Source organism: Oncorhynchus mykiss, chromosome 15 (assembly GCF_013265735.2).
Source record: "Oncorhynchus mykiss isolate Arlee chromosome 15, USDA_OmykA_1.1, whole genome shotgun sequence".
Classification (NCBI taxonomy): Eukaryota; Metazoa; Chordata; class Actinopteri; order Salmoniformes; family Salmonidae; genus Oncorhynchus; species Oncorhynchus mykiss.
Window position 1 is genome coordinate 69,677,164 of NC_048579.1, and position 12,664 is coordinate 69,689,827.

Sequence of the window (12,664 nt, forward strand, 5' to 3'; positions counted from 1 at the left end):
TACAACACAATGAACAATGACAAGGAAGAGGAGCCATGTTGTTCCCCTGGTTTTGGTGCCTTGTGAAGAGATAGAGAGGGAGAGAAAGAACGAAAGAGAGGAAATATGGAGAGATGATTTGGAGAGATAACCTCCTCTCTCCAAGTGGCAGGAATCAGCTTCCAGAATTCCCACGGCAGCGTAACCACAGCAACGCTGGGAGGGGCCAAGCAGGACTCTTCTCTAAGGCTTGATATGGCACGACCACTCCAAAACACTGGCTATTGCTCGCCCTTACACTTCTACTGTACACCTACCTACTCTCTCACTGTCCCCACCCCTCCCAACCACTACCCCCCCCGTTAGCCCCAAACATCCATCCACCCACCAAACCCCCATCCTCACCCCATCCCTAACCTCCATTAGCGCCCCCCCAAAACCCCAGTCCCACCTCTAACCTCCCCATTAAGCCTCAAACTTCCACCCAGCCCCCAAACTCTCAGCCCCACCCCTCTCAACCCCCCCCATTAGCCCCACCCCCCAAACCCCCCACTCTAGAAGGCACGGGTGTAATTTTCTTGTGACCACATTCTAAACGTCTGGTTTGGATGAGTGGACGACAGTGACGAGGCGATGACCACAGACACACACAGAGTGGGCAGCCCACAGAGACACCGAGGTAATGGGGTATTGATAATGCCAGACTGGCTTGTTCCACAGAGGGTCTTGTCTGTGTGAAAGAACGTCTCTTTAGGAAAGAACACAACTGCTATGAGTGAGTCAGTCCGTTAGGTATGTACACAGGAAGTGGACTGACGGCCTATACTACACCTGAAACACAGCATCTGGCAGATTTTCACTTCATCTAGTTGATTTCTGACTGGCTGACAATGTTGAGTTACTACTGTACAAAAGTCTATGAACAGCCTCCCCACTGGGGACTCTACTGTCTACTAGGTGTCATGTTTACACACTATCGGGCAAGTGATCAGCTGAACATTCATCCTACCGTACATGTTAACCACACAGCAACAATTCATGTCAAGCATCTAGTTTATACAATTGACCTGGTCTACAAATTTGAGTGGAACGATTCAAATCGATTGATTACAATGACCTTCTTTTGTTTGTCGATTCCCCGTCAAGCTAGGAAACTCGAGCCTTGTCAAAGCATATATTGGACCGCTTAAATCTGTTCTTCTCCCTTCTCGTATATTTTTGAACTAGAGGTTCTACTCACAAAGGACACACCAAACAAACGAAACAAATGAACAGTCTTTAAAAAAAAATATTGAATGAAAGTAACTTTTCTTCAAAAGTCTCAGTGTAAAATGTTCCCTGTCGTTGGGGAGGCGGGTGAAATGCAAGGAGCGGTGTCCGTTAGCAAAATTAAAAATGGCCGCCAGATGTCAATCCCTTCTCCAAGGCCCAGTTCACGACATCATGACGCCGGCTAAGGCCGAACGCTGACCTCAACTTCCCTTCAGTCCTGGCCGGTGCCACTCCCCCTTTAAAAATACACCGATCTTTAAACAGGTACAAATAAATAGAAATTAAAAACAATTTCAGTTTTTTTTGAGGAGCCTCTTTCAGGAATGCTTGCTTTGGAGACGTGTGTGTGACAATGGTGGCCCGTCTGAGGACAGTGGAGCAGGGTCAACTCAGTAGAGAGAGAGAGAGAGAGGGTTGAGGCAGAGCTACTGGGTGCTCTTGAAGTTCATTCACTTCCAGACTGTTTCTCCTCCTTAACCTGGACAACCCCCCCCCATCAGTCCTGTCTCTCTCTCTCCATCGGTCTCTCTCTCTAACTCCATCTGTCTCTCTCTCTGTCAGTCTGTCGGCTGCTACTTGAACAGGAAGTTGATGAAGACCTGAAGGAGGATGAGGAGGATGATGATGGCGTAGTCGCGCTGCTGCAGGAATCCGCCCTCTGCTGCCGCCTGGCCCACTGTCGTTCGGGAGCGCAGCACACCGATGCTCCTGGAGATGTAGGCGCACACACGCAGACAGAGTCAGTGAGGGCTCAGTCACAGGAATTATATGCACAACCACAAACTCACAATGCATAAGTTGGGAACAATTGAATCCTCACTCACTCAAAGACCACACGCACACACACTCAATGTCTCATGTTTGAACGACCCTCACTTGTAAATGTTCTCCTGTGTCTTCTTTATAGAATCAATGGCACTTTGAAGTTCACTAAGGTCTGGGCCCTTTTTCCTTAACCGGCTACTGTGCTTGCTTTTGTGTCCTGAAATACACAAACAGCAACAATCAGCTGTAACAAAGAGTCAATAACACATGTTAAAGTAAATGTCCAGTGAAAATGTCACTTTTAAAAGTACATTTTATGTTAACTTATACCCAAATAATGTTGTTGACTCGTCCTATAGTCGTATTGGAGGGAAAAAAACACTTTGAAAACCTCCAACTTGCATCTCAAACAGACATGCTATTGCTTTCCATTTCCTCAGAGTATGATGTCATACTCCTGATGGGGATGAGCTGACCAATCAGCGGTCTACTCTCTCTATTGACAATTTTTTTATGACTGGTATACGCCCACACCATTGTGCTGTTGGGGTACGCCCACACCATTGTGCTGTTGGGGTGTATGAGTGTGTATATGTATTGGGTGTATGAGTGTGTGTATATGTGGGGGGGTGTATGAGTGTGTATATGTGGGGGGGTGTATGAGTGTGTATATGTGGGGGGGGGTGTATGAGTGTATATGTGGGGGGGGGGGGTGTATGAGTGTGTATATGTGGGGGGAGTGTATGTGTGTGGGGGTGTATGAGTGTATGTGTGCGCGTGTGAGGGGTGTATGAGTGTGTGTGGGTGGTGTATGAGTGTGGGTGGGGGTGTATGAGTGTGTATGTGTGTGGGTGTATGAGTGTGTATGAGGGGTGGGTCGTTGTGTTGCAGCATTGGGATTGTATGTATATTAATGTGAGTGGTATTGTAATATTGTTGGTATGTGTGTGTGTGTGTGTGTGTGTGTGTGTGAGACGTACGCTCGCTGCCGGAGGAGTCCTGGCGGTCAGGTTCTGGGGAGGAGCAGCCACTCTCAGGTTTCTTGGGCTTGTCACTGTGCTTGTGCTTTCTTTTGGGCCCTGTCACCTACACACACCAAGGACACACACATCAACACAGAGCCACACACACCAGCCACCAAATCAACACACACACCACAGAGAAGACGACAAAACCAAAGATACCTACACAAAAACACTCACGCACCGCACACACACGCTTGTACACCTACGAACAAACACACAGAAACTACGTAAATAGCTGCAATTAGGAACAAAACACAGACACAAACGCACGCACGCACACACACGCACGCACGCACACACACGCACGCACGCACACACACACACACACAATAACACTTGCATCACATGCTAATCAGTAGCACAGTAATATGAGGCATGCGAGCGTGCCAATCGGCCACATCCAGTGAAACTCCAAAAACAACCAACAACACAGTCAGTTGCAACTAAAATTAACCAAATGAACTAACCAACCAAGCACCTATTAAAGCACTTAAAGCGCTCGGAGACATCAACAACCAGCCTTCTTAAAAAGGAAAACAGAATGATCCAGAAATCATCTAAAAAATGACAACAACCAACATGGCGGTAGGTGGTGGGGAAACAGTCAAAACAAAATGGCTGTACGAGACAACAGGCTGGGCGGCGTGGCCCACACGGAACAGAAGCAGCCACAGGCGATGGTTGTGAATGGAGCTGGAGAAGACTTTTAGAGCAAGCTGCAGTGGTGGCTGGTGACAAACTGAAGTGGAGGAGGTGGAGTAAAAAAAAAATCAAGAAGTATAAAAACAACTCAGGGAGCGCTGTTCGGTTGGCCAACCTACCTGGCACTTGCAATTGCCATCCCTCCTGGGGCCCTGGTTACTGAGACTAATTACACTGGCAGAACGTACCATAGGGGTGCGGTGCCGCACTTTAGTCTGGATCCAGCCGTCTTTCTCAAACTGAATCATATCATTCAGCGGATCCCACGGCCGGGTGCTGTGGACACACACACAGACACACAGACACACAGACACACACACACACACACACACACACACAGAGAACATTACATAAGCAGATATTACAGTCTGTTGGTAATGTTATGCCAACATGTTGTTGTAACACCAGGTCCATCCATTAGGTGTCACAATCCTCCTGTTGATAAGCTCTGGGGTCAGTTCAGATGCAGAGACTTGACATACATTACATACAAGGTTTTGATGCTACTTCTTGGTCGTCATAGTAATGGAAGCATTGGCAAACTAATACAGTCTAACATCTCTATAAACGTTAAAAATAACCTCAAGTTATTCCTGGCTCTGCCTGTCAATAGAGAATTTAGTTACATAACATCTCCACTAGCTGGCTCCTCTCCTTTAATATATCAAGCTCCCAGACAGGCATCGAAGGTCAGTCTCACATTTCACCCACTCATGGCTAACATACAAATATGAGGGAGATAAGCTGATCCTAGAACTGTAACTTCTACTCAACTTCAACTAACGGGTCACGTACCAAATGGCACCCTATTCCCTATATAGTGCACTACTTTAGACCAGAGCCCTGTGGGGAATAGAGTGCGTGAATTAGAGATAAGAAACTCACTCGGCATATCTGTAATGCCACTCTCCGGTGACGGGGTCCTGTTCAAAGAGCCCGGGCGCCCAGTCCTCACACTTGGCCTTGCGCTCGCGGGTTGACTTCCTCTGAGCCTCCTCCAGGATAAACTTCTCATTGGTGGCCTCTGTCTGGTCCTTGTTGTTGATGGCCCTCGTTACATGCTGCCATAACCTGGGAGGACGGAGGGAGAGACAGAGGGAGAGAGAGAGGGGGAGATAGAGAGAGAGGAAGATATTTTTATTTAGAGAGAGATTTAGAGATATATATATATATATATATATAGAGAGAGAGAGAGAGATATAAATATATATATATAAGGAATGAGATGGTGAATAGAGGAGAGGAGGAATAAAGAGTCAATGAGGGGAATGAATGAGATGAGGGGAGGGAGGAGGAATAAAGAGCCAACGAGGGGAAGGAATGAGATGAGGGGAGGGAGGAGGAATAAAGAGCCAACGAGGGGAAGGAATGAGATGAGGGGAGGGAGGAGGAATAAAGAGCCAACGAGGGGAAGGAATGAGATGATGAGGGGAGGGAGGAGGAATAAAGAGCCAACGAGGGGAAGGAATGAGATGATGAGGGGAGGGAGGAGGAATAAAGAGTCAACGAGGGGAATGAATGAGATGAGGGGAGGGAGGAGGAATAAAGAGTCAACGAGGGGAATGAATGAGATGAGGGGAGGGAGGAGGAATAAAGAGCCAACGAGGGGAAGGAATGAGATGAGGGGAGGGAGGAGGAATAAAGAGCCAACGAGGGGAAGGAATGAGATGATGAGGGGAGGGAGGAGGAATAAAGAGTCAACGAGGGGAAGGAATGAGATGATGAATAGAGGAGGGAGGAGGAATAAAGAGTCAATGAGGGGAAGGAATGAGATGATGAGGGGAGGGAGGAGGAATAAAGAGTCAACGAGGGGAAGGAATGAGATGATGAATAGAGGAGGGAGGAGGAATAAAGAGTCAACGAGGGCAAGGAATGAGATGAGGGGAGGGAGGAGGAATAAAGAGTCAACGAGGGGAAGGAATGAGATGATTAAGGGAGGGAGGAGGAATAAAGAGTCAACGAGGGGAAGGAATGAGATGAGGGGAGGGAGGAGGAATAAAGAGCCAACGAGGGGAAGGAATGAGATGAGGGGAGGGAGGAGGAATAAAGAGTCAACGAGGGGAAGGAATGAGATGATGAATAGAGGAGGGAGGAGGAATAAAGAGCCAACGAGGGGAAGGAATGAGATGATGAGGGGAGGGAGGAGGAATAAAGAGCCAACGAGGGGAAGGAATGAGATGATGAATAGAGGAGGGAGGAGGAATAAAGAGTCAACGAGGGGAAGGAATGAGATGATGAGGGGAGGGAGGAGGAATAAAGAGCCAACGAGGGGAAGGAATGAGATGATGAGGGGAGGGAGGAGGAATAAAGAGTCAACGAGGGGAAGGAATGAGATGATGAGGGGAGGGAGGAGGAATAAAGAGTCAACGAGGGGAAGGAATGAGATGATGAGGGGAGGGAGGAGGAATAAAGAGTCAACGAGGGGAAGGAATGAGATGATGAGGGGAGGGAGGAGGAATAAAGAGTCAACGAGGGGAAGGAATGAGATGATGAGGGGAGGGAGGAGGAATAAAGAGTCAACGAGGGGAAGGAATGAGATGATGAATAGAGGAGGGAGGAGGAATAAAGAGCCAACGAGGGGAAGGAATGAGATGATGAGGGGAGGGAGGAGGAATAAAGAGCCAACGAGGAGAAGGAATGAGATGATGAATAGAGGAGGGAGGAGGAATAAAGAGTCAACGAGGGGAAGGAATGAGATGAGGGGAGGGAGGAGGAATAAAGAGTCAACGAGGGGAAGGAATGAGATGAGGGGAGGGAGGAGGAATAAAGAGCCAACGAGGGGAAGGAATGAGATGAGGGGAGGGAGGAGGAATAAAGAGTCAACGAGGGGAAGGAATGAGATGGTGAACAGAGGAGGGAGGAGGAATAAAAAGTCAACGAGGGGAAGGAATGAGATGATGAGGGGAGGGAGGAGGAATAAATAGTCAACGAGGGGAATGAATGAGATGATGAGAGGGAGGAGGAATAAAGAGTCAACGAGGGGAAGGAATGAGATGAGGGGAGGGAGGAGGAATAAAGAGTCAACGAGGGGAAGGAATGAGATGATGAGAGGAGGGAGGAGGAATAAAGAGCCAACGAGGGGAAGGAATGAGATGATGAATAGAGGAGGGAGGAGGAATAAAGAGTCAATGAGGGGAAGGAATGAGATGATGAGGGGAGGGAGGAGGAATAAAGAGTCAACGAGGGGAAGGAATGAGATGATGAATAGAGGAGGGAGGAGGAATAAAGAGTCAACGAGGGCAAGGAATGAGATGAGGGGAGGGAGGAGGAATAAAGAGTCAACGAGGGGAAGGAATGAGATGAGGGGAGGGAGGAGGAATAAAGAGTCAACGAGGGGAAGGAATGAGATGATTAAGGGAGGGAGGAGGAATAAAGAGTCAACGAGGGGAAGGAATGAGATGAGGGGAGGGAGGAGGAATAAAGAGCCAACGAGGGGAAGGAATGAGATGAGGGGAGGGAGGAGGAATAAAGAGTCAACGAGGGGAAGGAATGAGATGATGAATAGAGGAGGGAGGAGGAATAAAGAGCCAACGAGGGGAAGGAATGAGATGATGAGGGGAGGGAGGAGGAATAAAGAGCCAACGAGGGGAAGGAATGAGATGATGAATAGAGGAGGGAGGAGGAATAAAGAGTCAACGAGGGGAAGGAATGAGATGATGAGGGGAGGGAGGAGGAATAAAGAGCCAACGAGGGGAAGGAATGAGATGATGAGGGGAGGGAGGAGGAATAAAGAGTCAACGAGGGGAAGGAATGAGATGATGAGGGGAGGGAGGAGGAATAAAGAGTCAACGAGGGGAAGGAATGAGATGATGAGGGGAGGGAGGAGGAATAAAGAGTCAACGAGGGGAAGGAATGAGATGATGAGGGGAGGGAGGAGGAATAAAGAGTCAACGAGGGGAAGGAATGAGATGATGAGGGGAGGGAGGAGGAATAAAGAGTCAACGAGGGGAAGGAATGAGATGATGAATAGAGGAGGGAGGAGGAATAAAGAGCCAACGAGGGGAAGGAATGAGATGATGAGGGGAGGGAGGAGGAATAAAGAGCCAACGAGGAGAAGGAATGAGATGATGAATAGAGGAGGGAGGAGGAATAAAGAGTCAACGAGGGGAAGGAATGAGATGAGGGGAGGGAGGAGGAATAAAGAGTCAACGAGGGGAAGGAATGAGATGAGGGGAGGGAGGAGGAATAAAGAGCCAACGAGGGGAAGGAATGAGATGAGGGGAGGGAGGAGGAATAAAGAGTCAACGAGGGGAAGGAATGAGATGGTGAACAGAGGAGGGAGGAGGAATAAAGAGTCAACGAGGGGAAGGAATGAGATGATGAGGGGAGGGAGGAGGAATAAATAGTCAACGAGGGGAATGAATGAGATGATGAGAGGGAGGAGGAATAAAGAGTCAACGAGGGGAAGGAATGAGATGAGGGGAGGGAGGAGGAATAAAGAGTCAACGAGGGGAAGGAATGAGATGATGAGAGGAGGGAGGAGGAATAAAGAGCCAACGAGGGGAAGGAATGAGATGATGAGAGGAGGGAGGAGGAATAAAGAGCCAACGAGGGGAAGGAATGAGATGATGGGAGGAGGGAGGAGGAATAAAGAGCCAACGAGGGGAAGGAATGAGATGATGAGGGGAGGGAGGAGGAATAAAGAGTCAACGAGGGGAAGGAATGAGATGATGAGGGGAGGGAGGAGGAATAAAGAGTCAACGAGGGGAAGGAATGAGATGATGAGGGGAGGGAGGAGGAATAAAGAGTCAACGAGGGGAAGGAATGAGATGATGAGAGGAGGGAGGAGGAATAAAGAGCCAACGAGGGGAAGGAATGAGATGATGAGAGGAGGGAGGAGGAATAAAGAGCCAACGAGGGGAAGGAATGAGATGATGGGAGGAGGGAGGAGGAATAAAGAGCCAACGAGGGGAAGGAATGAGATGATGAGGGGAGGGAGGAGGAATAAAGAGTCAACGAGGGGAAGGAATGAGATGATGAGGGGAGGGAGGAGGAATAAAGAGTCAACGAGGGGAAGGAATGAGATGATGAGGGGAGGGAGGAGGAATAAAGAGTCAACGAGGGGAAGGAATGAGATGAGGGGAGGGAGGAGGAATAAAGAGTCAACAAGGGGAAGGAATGAGATGATGAATAGAGGAGGGAGGAGGAATAAAGAGTCAACGAGGGGAAGGAATGAGATGAATAGGGGAGGGAGGAGGAATAAAGAGTCAACGAGGGGAAGGAATGAGATGATGAGGGGAGGGAGGAGGAATAAAGAGTCAACGAGGGGAAGGAATGAGATGATGAATAGAGGAGGGAGGAGGAATAAAGAGTCAACGAGGGGAAGGAATGAGATGATGAGGGGAGGGAGGAGGAATAAAGAGTCAACGAGGGGAAGGAATGAGATGAGGGGAGGGAGGAGGAATAAAGAGTCAATAAGGGGAAGGAATGAGATGATGAATAGAGGAGGGAGGAGGAATAAAGAGTCAACGAGGGGAAGGAATGAGATGATGAGGGGAGGGAGGAGGAATAAAGAGTCAACGAGGGGAAGGAATGAGATGAGGGGAGGGAGGAGGAATAAAGAGCCAACGAGGGGAAGGAATGAGATGAGGGGAGGGAGGAGGAATAAAGAGTCAACGAGGGGAAGGAATGAGATGATGAGGGGAGGGAGGAGGAATAAAGAGTCAACGAGGGGAAGGAATGAGATGAGGGGAGGGAGGAGGAATAAAGAGTCAACGAGGGGAAGGAATGAGATGAGGGGAGGGAGGAGGAATAAAGAGTCAACGAGGGGAAGGAATGAGATGAGGGGAGGGAGGAGGAATAAAGAGCCAACGAGGGGAAGGAATGAGATGAGGGGAGGGAGGAGGAATAAAGAGTCAACGAGGGGAAGGAATGAGATGAGGGGAGGGAGGAGGAATACAGAGCCAACGAGGGGAAGGAATGAGATGATGAATAGAGGAGGGAGGAGGAATAAAGAGTCAACGAGGGGAAGGAATGAGATGATGGGAGGGAGGAGGAATAAAGACTCAACGAGGGGAAGGAATGAGATGAGGGGAGGGAGGAGGAATAAAGAGCCAACGAGGGGAAGGAATGAGATGAGGGGAGGGAGGAGGAATAAAGAGTCAACGAGGGGAAGGAATGAGATGATGAGAGGAGGGAGGAGGAATAAAGAGCCAACGAGGGGAAGGAATGAGATGATGAGAGGAGGGAGGAGGAATAAAGAGCCAACGAGGGGAAGGAATGAGATGATGAGGGGAGGGAGGAGGAATAAAGAGTCAACGAGGGGAAGGAATGAGATGATGAGGGGAGGGAGGAGGAATAAAGAGTCAACGAGGGGAAGGAATGAGATGATGAATAGAGGAGGGAGGAGGAATAAAGAGTCAACGAGGGGAAGGAATGAGATGATGAGGGGAGGGAGGAGGAATAAAGAGTCAACGAGGGGAAGGAATGAGATGAGGGGAGGGAGGAGGAATAAAGAGTCAACGAGGGGAAGGAATGAGATGAGGGGAGGGAGGAGGAATAAAGAGTCAACGAGGGGAAGGAATGAGATGATGAGGGGAGGGAGGAGGAATAAAGAGTCAACGAGGGGAAGGAATGAGATGATGAATAGAGGAGGGAGGAGGAATAAAGAGTCAACGAGGGGAAGGAATGAGATGATGAGGGGAGGGAGGAGGAATAAAGAGTCAACGAGGGGAAGGAATGAGATGATGAATAGAGGAGGGAGGAGGAATAAAGAGTCAACGAGGGGAAGGAATGAGATGATGAGGGGAGGGAGGAGGAATAAAGAGTCAACGAGGGGAAGGAATGAGATGAGGGGAGGGAGGAGGAATAAAGAGCCAACGAGGGGAAGGAATGAGATGAGGGGAGGGAGGAGGAATAAAGAGTCAACGAGGGGAAGGAATGAGATGATGAGGGGAGGGAGGAGGAATAAAGAGTCAACGAGGGGAAGGAATGAGATGAGGGGAGGGAGGAGGAATAAAGAGCCAACGAGGGGAAGGAATGAGATGATGAATAGAGGAGGGAGGAGGAATAAAGAGTCAACGAGGGGAAGGAATGAGATGATGGGAGGGAGGAGGAATAAAGAGTCAACGAGGGGAAGGAATGAGATGAGGGGAGGGAGGAGGAATAAAGAGTCAACGAGGGGAAGGAATGAGATGAGGGGAGGGAGGAGGAATAAAGAGTCAACGAGGGGAAGGAATGAGATGAGGGGAGGGAGGAGGAATAAAGAGTCAACGAGGGGAAGGAATGAGATGAGGGGAGGGAGGAGGAATAAAGAGCCAACGAGGGGAAGGAATGAGATGAGGGGAGGGAGGAGGAATAAAGAGTCAACGAGGGGAAGGAATGAGATGAGGGGAGGGAGGAGGAATAAAGAGCCAACGAGGGGAAGGAATGAGATGATGAGGGGAGGGAGGAGGAACAAAGAGCCAACGAGGGGAAGGAATGAGATGATGAGGGGAGGGAGGAGGAATAAAGAGCCAACGAGGGGAAGGAATGAGATGATGAATAGAGGAGGGAGGAGGAATAAAGAGTCAACGAGGGGAAGGAATGAGATGATGGGAGGGAGGAGGAATAAAGAGTCAACGAGGGGAAGGAATGAGATGAGGGGAGGGAGGAGGAATAAAGAGCCAACGAGGGGAAGGAATGAGATGATGAGGGGAGGGAGGAGGAATAAAGAGTCAACGAGGGGAAGGAATGAGATGATGAGGGGAGGGAGGAGGAATAAAGAGTCAACGAGGGGAAGGAATGAGATGGTGAATAGGGGAGGGAGGAGGAATAAAGAGTCAACGAGGGGAAGGAATGAGATGAGGGGAGGGAGGAGGAATAAAGAGCCAACGAGGGGAAGGAATGAGATGATGAGGGGAGGGAGGAGGAATAAAGAGCCAACGAGGGGAAGGAATGAGATGATGAGAGGAGGGAGGAGGAATAAAGAGCCAACGAGGGGAAGGAATGAGATGATGAGAGGAGGGAGGAGGAATAAAGAGCCAACGAGGGGAAGGAATGAGATGAGGGGAGGGAGGAGGAATAAAGAGGAGGAGTGAAAGAAAAGAGTCTGTCTGTCTCTTCATACCTCTCAGACTCATAGTCTCCCTGGTCCTCAGGAGGCACGGTGCAGCGTGTCAGCCTGCTCTGACGCAGCTCTGCAGTGGGGTTCCAAAACGTATCCACCACCCCGGTCTTCTTATCGTTGATGAAGATTTCACTGTCCTGGAGGAGCCAGATACACAGGAAGACCCAGTTAACACAGTTAGACCGACCCCCATCACCCTGACTTCCCAAAACAACCTGGCTATGTGCCCTGATCAAAAGTAGTGAACTAAGCCTCCCGGGTGGCGCAGTGGTTAAGGGCGCTGTACTGCAGCGCCAGCTGTGCCATCAGAGTCCCTGGGTTCGCGCCCAGGCTCTGTCGTAACCGGCCGCGACCGGTGGGGCGACGCACAATTGGCCTAGCGTCGTCCTGGTTAGGGAGGGCTTGGGAAGGGTGGGATGTCCTTGTCTCATCGCGCACCAGCGACTCCTGTGGCGGGCCGGGCGCAGTGCGCGCTAACCAAGGTTGCCAGGTGCACGGTGTAGCCTCCGACACATTGGTGCGGCTGGCTTCCGGGTTGGATGCGTTAAGAAGCAGTGCGGCTGGTTGGGTTGTGTATCGGAGGACGCATGACATTCAACCTTCGTCTCTCCCGAGCCCGTATGGGAGTTGTAGCGATGAGACAAGATAGTAGCTACTACAACAATTGGATACCACGAAATTGGGGAGAAAAAGGGGTAAAAATTAAAAAAAAAAAAAAAAAGTAGTGAACTATATGGGGAATAGGGTGCCTTTATGGGATGGAGGCAGCGGTAGTGATGTTTAGGTACAGCTAATCTGACTGCTGAGCTAACTCAGACAGTCCTCCTAAACAGGCTGAGAGAGCTGCATTGACCGATCTGAGGACACACACGCA

General features: G+C 49.6%; 1 protein-coding gene across 6 annotated transcripts in view; it reads right to left on the reverse strand.

Annotated features, from left to right (window-relative positions):
• Positions 1–1,014: 1,014 nt before the first annotated feature.
• The window catches only part of LOC110500965 (oxysterol-binding protein-related protein 8), a 151,590-nt gene continuing 139,940 nt past the window's right edge, over positions 1,015–12,664 (reverse strand). For 4 of the 6 annotated variants that reach the window (XM_036945132.1, XM_036945131.1, XM_036945133.1 and 1 more), the window contains 6 exons: positions 11,791–11,927; positions 4,629–4,814; positions 3,863–4,019; positions 2,997–3,102; positions 2,128–2,233; positions 1,015–1,959 (listed from right to left, as the gene is read on the reverse strand). In XM_036945132.1, the coding sequence (XP_036801027.1) occupies positions 1,824–1,959; positions 2,128–2,233; positions 2,997–3,102; positions 3,863–4,019; positions 4,629–4,814; positions 11,791–11,927 (828 nt within the window). In that variant the 3' untranslated portion in view covers positions 1,015–1,823. The remainder of the gene's footprint in view (positions 1,960–2,127; positions 2,234–2,996; positions 3,103–3,862; positions 4,020–4,628; positions 4,815–11,790; positions 11,928–12,664) is intronic. The other 2 variants (XM_036945130.1, XM_036945135.1) reach the window with 1 other exon arrangement.